At 46.9% G+C, this 10102-nt stretch overlaps 1 protein-coding gene across 1 annotated transcript in view; it reads left to right on the top strand.

The window, feature by feature from the left end:
* Positions 1–4905: 4905 nt before the first annotated feature.
* The window catches only part of LOC130114448 (cadherin EGF LAG seven-pass G-type receptor 1-like), a 94919-nt gene continuing 89722 nt past the window's right edge, over positions 4906–10102 (top strand). The window contains exon 1 of the mRNA XM_056282330.1: positions 4906–8410. Coding sequence (XP_056138305.1) covers positions 4906–8410 — 3505 coding nt within the window. The remainder of the gene's footprint in view (positions 8411–10102) is intronic.

Genomic DNA, 10102 nt, shown 5'->3' with positions numbered 1-10102 from the left:
GGTTTTTAGTAAGAACCCTGAAAGTAAAATAAACAAAGTAAGTAAAATAAACAAATTAAGCAGCCACAGGCCATGTGTACTGTATGTTGTGTGCTTGGCTAGAGTTAATTTCTTGCACTGAGATTCGTAACATGAATTTTTTTTAAAAATCTGCATAACTGCCCTGCCTGTAAAGACGAATGAAATTTATGATGAAGGGCTTTTAAGCAGCTCTTAGTGATGGAGAACTGTTATGTATTTTGTGCATGGCAGATGTCTTGTTTTGTTAATCAGCAGAGGGCTTTTGCTGAAATGTGATTGTGCATATTTATCAATGTTTTGCTCTGTCTGGTGTCTCAGATTTTTAAATAAATGTTGTTAATTTAACTTCATAGAGCTTGTCCACCTCTGTTTATTCTTGGTGGTGGTGTAGGGTTTTAGATTTGCCTCGCTGTGCTCCCCTTAAGGAAAAAAATACGTTCAAAAAGAAGCACAAAGCCCTGGAAAAGGACGGCAAACAAATTGTGGCAACTGTTTGTTGTATAAAATGTTTTACAGGCAGTGCTTTATAGAGAGCAACTGTACATGGTGATTGATAAATGAGTAATAGGACACATAGAAGCTGTTATAACACTTACCATTAGTAGATTGTTTAAAAATATTAATAATCATCATTAATACAGCTTGTGCTGTAGTGCACCTTCCTTTTTTGATCTATACTTAATCTCTTATTAATAGCATTTACCAGACTTGACTGTCTAAACCAATAGATTTGCACTAGAACCTTATTCATATAGGACTTGCCCCTAAACTTCAGAAACATCAGGTCTAAATTCTATTTTGCTTTTGTTTGTAAATGTTCGTGGGTTTTAATTAAGCTGTTAATCTTTTTTTAACTGCTTCCATTAGGAGTCACCAGAGCAGGTCATCCGTTTCCACTTCTTCCTGTCCTCTGCATCTTACTCTGTCACACCAGCCACCACATCCATAAACCATAAAGTTTGGCCTTCCTCTTTTCCTCTTCCCTGGCAGCTCCATATTCAGCATCTCTTCTCCACATGTCCAAGCCATCTCAATCTTGCCTCTCTTGCTTTGTCTCCAAACCGTCCAACCTGAGCGGTTCCTCTAATATAATCGTTCCTAATCCTGTCCTTCTTTGTCACTCCCAATGAAAATTTTAGCATCTTCAACTCTGCCAGCTCCGCCTCCTGTCTTTTCGTCAGTGCCGCTGTCTCCAAACCATACAACATAGCTGGTCTCAACCATCTTGTAAACCATCCCTTTAACTCTTGCTGGTACCCTTCTGTCACAAATCACTCCTGACACTCTTCTCCACCCACTCCACCTTGCTTGCACGTACCTCTTCACTGCTCTTCCGCATTCCCCATTATTTTGAACAGTTGACCCCAAGTATTCCAATTCATACGCCTTTTTCGCCTCTACTCCTTGCATCCCCACCATTCCACTGTCCTCCCTCTCATTCATGCATAGGTATTCCGTCTTGCTCCTACTGACTTTCATTCCTCTTCTCTCCAGTGCATACCTCCACATCTCCAGGCTCTCCTCAACCTGCACCCTACTCTCACTGCAGATCACAATGTCATCTGCGAACATCATAGTCCATGGAGACTCCTGCCTGAACTCGTCTGTCAATCTGTCCATCACCGTTGCAAACAAGAAAGGGCTCAGAGCCGATCCTTGATGTAATCCCACCTCCACCTTGAACCCATCTGTCATTCCAACTGCACACCTCACCATTGTCACACTTCCCTCATACATATCCTTCACCACTCCTACATACTTCTCTGCAACTCCCAACTTCCTCATACAATACCACACCTCCTCTCTCGGTACCCTGTCGTATGCTTTCGCTAAATCCACAAAGACACACTGTAACTCCTTCTGGCCTTCTCTATACTTCTCCATCAACATTCTCAAAGCAAACATCGCATCTATGGTGCTCTTTCGTCGCATGAACCCATACTGCTGCTCACTAATCGTCACCTCTCCTCTTAACCTAGCTTCTATTACTCTTTCCCATATCTTCATGCTGTGGCTGATCAACTTTATACACACCTCTATGTCTTTATGCATGTTCAATAATCCAGGTAAAAAAAATATGGTCATGGCATGTTGCATATGAATCTGATCATTGTTTTCTGTCATTATGCCACTGTATTGTTTATAAGGTCACAACTTGTCTCAACTGCAGTCAGTTGAGACTGAAGAGATCACTTACGTGAGTGATGAAACATTTATTTCAATAGACCTGTCCAGATACCTCTGTAGTTACTACAACTCTGCACATTACCTTTATACTTGAAAATCGGCACCAGTATGCTGCTTCTCCACTCCTCAGGCATCCTCTCATTTTCCAAGATTGTGTTAAACAATCTAGTTAAAAACCCCACTGCCATCTCTCCTAAACACCTCCATGCCTCCACGGGTATGTCATCAGGGCCAACTGCCTTTCCGCTCTTCATCCTCTTTATAGCTACCTTCATTTCATCCTTGCTAATCCCTCGCACTGCCTGATTCACTATCCCCACATCATCCAACCTTCTCTCTCTCATTTTCTTATTTCATCAGCCCCTCAAAGTACTCCTTCCACCTTCTCGACACACTCCTCGCTTGTCAGCATATTTCCATCTCTATGCTTCACCCTAACCTGCTGCTCATCATTCCCAGCTCACTCCCGCTGTGTAGCCAACCAGTCAAGTCCTTTTCTCCTTCCTTTGTGTTCAACCTCTCATTCAACTCGATATACACCTTTTCCTTTGCCTTCGCCACCTCTCTCTTCGCCTTATGCCACATCTTCTCTTACTCCTGTCTACTTTCGTCATCTCTCTGACTATCCCACTTCTTTGCCAACCTCTTCCTTCATATACTTTCCTGTACATTCTTATTCCACTGCCAAGTGTCCTTGTCTTCCTTCCTCTGTCCAGATGACACACCAAGTACCTTCCTAGCTGTCTCCCTCACTATTTCTGCAGTGGTTGCCCAGCCACCTGTCAACTCTTCACTACCACCCAGTACCTGTCTTAACTCCTGCCTGAACTCCACACAACAGTCTTCCTTCTTCAACTTCCACCATTTGATCCTTGGGTCTGCCTTCACTTTCTTCCTCTTCTTGATCTACAAAGTCATCCTACAGACCACCAACCGATGCTGCCTGGCTACGTTCTCCCCTGTCACCACCTTGCAGTCTCCACTCTCTCTCAGATTGCCTCCTGCATAAAATATAGTCCATCTGTGTGCACCTTCCTCCACTCTTATACATCACCCTGTGTTCCTCACCCATCTTGAAATATGTATTCACCACAGCCATTTCCATCCTTTCGCAAAATCCACTACCATCTGTCCTTCCACATTCCTCTCTTTGACACCATATTTACCCATCAGCTCCTCAAGACCTCCGTTCCCTTCACCAACATGCCCATTGAACATTGAAGTCCGCTCCAATCACCACTCTCTTCTTCTTGGATACACTCTCCACCACTTCACCCAACTCCAGAATTCTTTCTCTTCCATCTCACACCGAACTTGGGGGGCATATGTGCTGATAACATCATCATACCTTTGATTTCCAGCTTCATACTCATCACTCTGTCCGACACTCTCACCTACAACACACTCTTGACATACTCTACCCTCAGGATTATCCGTACTCCATTTCTCCTCCCTTCCACACCATGGTAGAAGAGTTTGAACCCACGTCCAATGCTCCTGGCCTTACTCCACTTCCATGTGGTCTCTTGCACACACAGTATGCCTATCTACCTTCCTTCTCTCCATCATATCAGCCAATTCTCCCCCCAGTTCTCTTACCAGTCATAGTGCCAACATTCAAAATTCAGATCACCTCCACACTCCTACCCTTCCTCCTCTCTCGCTGCCTCTAGACATCTAACTTTCCTTATTAACATTTAACTGAAATGTTAATAGTTATTAAAAAAATAGAAGGCATATATGCAAATATTAAGTGTGTTGTAAGAGCGTTTAGGTGGTGCCCATTATTCGCCAACATTTATAGCCGCCCATTATGAAGCATGACTTGTTTTATTACTGGAGCGTGAAACCGAACAAGACGAACGGAGCACTGAAGTTTTTACCCTCCCAATTTTGACAGCGAAGAAATTGGACCGTTCATCTCCATGTAGCGTCGATATCTTTCCACTAGGTGGCAGCAATGTACTTTTCCATCCGAGTACAACTAAGCCGCTCGTTTAACTCATGCAGTAATGGATGATTAGAAAAGTTAGCCCGTAATATCTGTTACACTACATATAAATGCTTATATAGTATATATCCTAATCTCGGATTTATTTTTTAAAGAGTTGTGAACTCTGAAAAGTTCTGAGCTGAAGATGCAAATCAGGAGTGGGTCCAGCAGAACTCACTGGGCTGTTAAATTGAATACGCTCCTTATCTGACGTGCAAATACAGCTTATTATAGGCCTGAAAGAAATTATAATTACATTTAACGATAAAAAAGTATTTTGAAAGGTCATGAAAGTTGTGTGTAATATCATAAAGACACGTCCGTGTTGTTGGGCACTATACGTTTTTTTCCCTCCATGAGGTTGACTAGTGTTTAATGCCACGTTGAGTGCAGGGGGGGGGCGGGGGTCTGAAAACGACTCCTTCATTAAACTTTTCCATAGACTGTGTTGTAGGCCTGGTTTGGGGGGGGGGGGTCCCAGGCATTCATTGAGAAAAGTTGGGTGCGTGACTTTGGTTGAAGGGAGGGGAGGGGAGGGAGGAAGGGGGGGGTTGTTAATCCCAGAAGCAGCAGAGGGGATGCGATGCGATCGTCACATCGTTTGGAACTTGCAGCATGGAGCGGACTGGCGTGACGCGGAGGAGAGGGCAAGTTCAGCCACGAGCTTTTTAAGTGCCGCTCCGCAGATACCATGCATCTGAGCCATGGACGCGCACACATTCTGGCTTTGGAAGTGCACCCTGTTGTTACACGCGTCCTCCTTCGGATGCTTTGACCTCCACGTTTCGGAGACCCTGCGCTCGGGATTCGCGCTGGCAAACGTCTCCGTCGGACCCGGTTGGATTTACAGCGTGGACCGAGCCTTGACCCCCGGCTACGCGCGCTCCGTGCTGGGTGTCGAGCGGCACGACGGGGTCGTCTATCTCTCCGGGGAGCCGGACTGCGCGCGTTTGCCCGGGAACCCCGTCCCGCTCTACGTGCGCCTCCGACACCTCGCCTCGGACGACTTCGCGCTGATGCGGTTCAGCGCGTTTCTGCACGGACGCCGCTGTCGGAGCAAGCGCCGGAGAGGCAGGCGCCCCCGGGGAGAGTCGGACGTGTACGTGAACGTTCGCTCCAAGTTGGTGCCATCTCGTTGCCTCCCGGCGGACTTGGCGTCGTTGGACGTCTACGGACGCTTACCTCGTTCCCTCCGCTCCACCCGCCATTTACGTTCACCCTGCAAAGTAGCGGGGCATGGAACCACCGCTTCCGGCAGTTCTGGTAACGCATGTCTGCGGTCCGATGAGCGGGGCGAGTTGGATGTCATATGCCAGGTGGGGGACGCTGGGAACGCCGCCTTTACTGCGCGCCTCAAACTGCGACCCGTCGGTCGTGGGGGTGTTGCAAAAAGTGCCCGTTTGGGGGTTCGGCGCAAAAAGAGGGCGGTGAACGCGGCGCCCCAGTTCCAGCTGCCGAACTACCAGGTGTCCGTGCCCGAGAACGAGCCCGCGGGGACGCGCGTCATCACGCTCAAGGCGCTGGATGCGGATGACGGCGACGCCGGCAGGCTGGAATACGACATGGAGGCCCTGTTTGACAGCAGGTCCAACGATTACTTCCAGATCCACTTGGAGACCGGCAGCATTACAACGCTGCAGCCGCTGGACAGGGAGATAAAGGACACGCACGTCTTCAAAGTTATCGCCACAGACGGTGGCAAACCCAAGAGGTCTGCCACCGCCTATCTGACCATCACCATCAGTGACACCAATGACCACAGCCCCGTGTTTGAGCAGACCGAGTACAGGGTCAGCATCAGGGAAAACGTGGAAGTGGGTTTTGAGGTTTTGACCATCAGGGCTACAGATGGCGACGCGCCCTCCAATGCCAACATGATATACAAGATTGTCAACGAGAAGGACGACAAGGGGGGCTTTGAAATCGACCGCAGGAATGGGCTTGTTAAAATCAGAGTTAGGCCAGACAGAGAGACCTTGTCCCAGTATCAGCTAATAGTTGAGGCAAATGACCAGGGGAAAGATCCGGGCCCCCGTAGTGCCACAGCTACGGTTTACATCTCTGTGGAGGACGAGAATGACAACTACCCTCAGTTTAGTGAGAAAAGGTACGTGGTTCAGGTGTTGGAGAATGTGGCTGTGAATACCAGAGTGGCTCAGGTGCAAGCCACAGACAAGGACGAGGGTAATAATGCGAAAGTTCATTACAGCATCATCAGTGGCAATGTCAAGGGCCAGTTCTATATTCATTCCCCCACAGGGGTAATCGATGTCATCAACCTGCTGGATTATGAGACGATCAGGGAATATAACTTGCGCATTAAGGCACAGGATGGAGGTAGGCCTCCTCTCATCAATGGCACAGGGCTGGTGGTGGTTCAAGTCGTGGATGTGAATGACAATGCCCCCATGTTTGTCAGCACGCCATTCCAGGCCACTGTACTGGAGAACGTTGCTGTTGGCTACTCTGTGATCCACATCCAGGCTATCGATGCAGACTCTGGTGACAACTCTCATCTGGAGTACAGACTGACTGACACGGCCCCAGGCTTTCCTTTCACTATCAACAACAGCACTGGGTGGGTCACTGTGTGTGTTGAGCTAGATAGGGAAGCAACTGAGTTTTATACCTTTGGGGTGGAAGCAGTGGATCACGGTGTCCCTGCTATGTCATCCTCAGCAAGTGTCAGCGTTACCGTTCTAGATGTGAATGACAATGTTCCGACATTTACTCAGAAACTGTATAACTTAAAGATCAATGAGGATGCCGCTGTGGGGACCAGTGTTCTGACGCTCACGGCCATTGACCGAGATGCCAACAGTGTCGTGACCTATCAAATCTCAAGTGGCAACACAAGGAACAGGTTCTCCATCACGAGTCAGAGTGCCGGAGGAATCATCACCTTGGCGCTGCCGCTGGATTACAAGCAGGAGCGCCAATATGTTCTGACTGTTACCGCCTCAGATGGGACAAGGCAGGATACAGCACAGGTCTACATCAACGTCACTGACGCTAACACCCACCGGCCTGTGTTCCAGAGCGCCAACTACCAGGTAATGCTCAGTGAGGACCGTCCCGTTGGTTCCACTGTGGTCATTATCAGTGCAACAGATGAAGACACCGGAGAGAATGCACGCATCAGTTACCTCATGGAGGACAATGTACCACAGTTCAAGATCCACCCTGACACAGGTGCCATAACCACACAAATAGAGATTGACTATGAGGATCAGGCCTCATACACGTTAGCAATTATTGCCCGGGACAATGGCATTCCTCAGAAATCTGACACCACGTATGTGGAGATCATCGTTCTGGACGCTAATGACAACACACCTCAGTTTCTTCATGATATTTACCAGGGGACCGTCTTTGAAGATGCAGCGGTCTATACGAGTGTGCTCCAGATCTCTGCCTCTGACCGAGACTCTGGCTCCAATGGTAGAGTCAGCTATAGCTTCCAGGGTGGAGATGATGGAGATGGGGACTTTTTCATTGAACCTTATTCTGGCATCATCAGAACAGCAAGGAAACTGGACCGGGAGAATGTGCCGACCTACAATCTCAAGGCCTTTGCTGTGGACAAGGGTGTACCCCCGCTCAAAGCGGCGGTGGAGATCCAGGTGTCCGTCCTGGATATCAACGACAATGCGCCTGTGTTCGAAAAAGATGAAATGTATGTCTATGTGGTGGAAAACAGTCCTGTGGGCTCCATTGTGGCACGCATCACTGCCACAGACCCTGATGAGGGAACCAATGCACAAATTCTGTTCCAGATAGTGGAGGGGAATGTTCCTGAAGTCTTCCAGTTGGATATTTTTAATGGAGATCTCATCGCGCTTACAGACTTAGATTACGAGTCCAAAATGGAATACACCATCATCGTACAGGCGACCTCAGCTCCACTGGTTAGCCGGGCTGTTGTTCACATCCAACTGCTGGATTTAAATGACAATGGCCCTGTCCTACAGGATTTTGAGATCATTTTCAACAACTATGTCACCAACAGGTCCAACAGTTTTCCTACAGGTGTGATTGGAAAGGTGCCGGCTCAGGACCCAGATGTGTCTGATAAACTCCATTACAGCTTTGCTGAAGGTAATGAGCTGCATCTGCTGATCCTGAATCAGGACACCGGTGAGCTCAAACTGAGCAGGGACCTGGACAACAACAGACCTCTTGAGGCCACCATGAAAATTGAAGTCACCGGTAAGAGTCTCTATATTTCTTTTTCATACTTTCACCCTTTATTTATGTTGGAAACTGTCTATTCTGCATGAATACAGGGATTCAAACAAGAGACGTTCTTATCTGATGTTTCTTCCACTACTCTGTCCACTAGTATACTACTGCTCCACCCATTCATTCAGATCCAGTCCTTTGTTTGACTTTTATTTACATGACGTTTTAGGCGTTAGGCCTTATTTTGGATTGATAGTATTTCACAAGAGCAGATCTGTTGGGTGTCATGTTTGTTGCAGTAATTCGCTTCCACAAAAGTGTGGGACTTAAAGTTAATGGTTAAGCTTTAAAACATGTTTATGGCTTGCTCTTGTCCCGCTCCGAAAACACATCTCACTTGAATTCAACAGGTCTCATAAAAGTGCTCGCCTGATACTTACTGGGTAGCCATTACTTAATCCATTGTCTGTGTCCATCATTGTGGTTGCCATGGCAACAATGGCCTCATTTGTTCCCTCTCAAGGAAGGTTCCCGCCCCATTCTTTTGGGGCCCATGCCACAACAAAAAGGTGGCAAAAGATGAGACCAAACTCTCCTCTCTTTGGTCTTGTGAATTGTGTTAACTTGTTATATGATGAGCTCTGGAAGCTATCAAAATGAATCTTGTTTTTTGTATTTAGTGCATTCACATTTATCATAGCCCCCATTTTGTTGTATCAGTAAGGAAATCCATGTGACTGCACTCCGCTTAGCTCCAACTTAACACATTCACAAGCCCCTTTGTGGCCCTCATTGTTTCTTTACTGCATATTGAGATGGGCTAATATGAGATGATGTGAGCACGTGTCAGGATATGCATTGTGTTTTTAAAGGCGTGCACTCCCGTGATAAGCCAAATGCCTGTGTTGTATCAAAGTTGACTTGCATCAGTTGCTGAAAACCCAGGGGAGTATCTGAAGTGTTTTCGCTCCAGCAGATGTTCATCTGAGGTCTACATACTAGGCACGCTTCTTACAAAAACTTTGCCCCCGGCTGTGTCTCATATCATGGTTATGAAAGAATGATTGATTAGCTAATATTACAGAGAAATTTCCCCAAGAATCAACATTTCTTGATTTGTAAGTGTGCACTGGAGTAAAATGTGAAACAAGCACCAACTTGCTGCCACTTGAGCTTCTGGGAAAAGTTTTAACATTCATATGTCAGGCTCATTAACGGCGAATAAACGCTGAGGTAATATGATCTCTCACTCTCGCACAATCCAAACACACACACACACTGAGGTCTTATTGGAAATTTAATCTGGTCATCTCACATGGTGATGTCCACCTATCAACCCATCAAATTCTGGTGAGCTTTCATGTTGGCTTGGGCCTTGCAGCCCAGCCCCTCACATGCTTTTAATGGTAACTGAATTAGCTGTCCGTGCTCGGCCCAGAATAGTTGGCGGCTCCTAGTGCTTGGCTTCAGCGGCGTTCCACTAGACCCATTGCGACTCTTTATTAAATTTTCTGGGAATTACCAGCCTCATAACATAGCCGTCTAACACAAACAAAGCTTTCATCTCTTATGTGTGTTTGTGAAGAGGGTGAGGGACAACTGGCGGCCTCATAAATAGTTCATATAGTCCGGAGGAGCGGCACACTGTGAACTTCAAGCATTTTTTGATGCCGAGCAGGGTGCTTGTAATCTAATTCCCATTCTAAAAAAGACAGACTT

Source organism: Lampris incognitus, chromosome 6 (genome assembly GCF_029633865.1).
Source record: "Lampris incognitus isolate fLamInc1 chromosome 6, fLamInc1.hap2, whole genome shotgun sequence".
Lineage (NCBI taxonomy): Eukaryota > Metazoa > Chordata > Actinopteri > Lampriformes > Lampridae > Lampris > Lampris incognitus.
The sequence above is the reverse complement of the archived record's forward strand: the minus strand, read 5'-3'. Positions and strand labels throughout refer to the sequence as shown.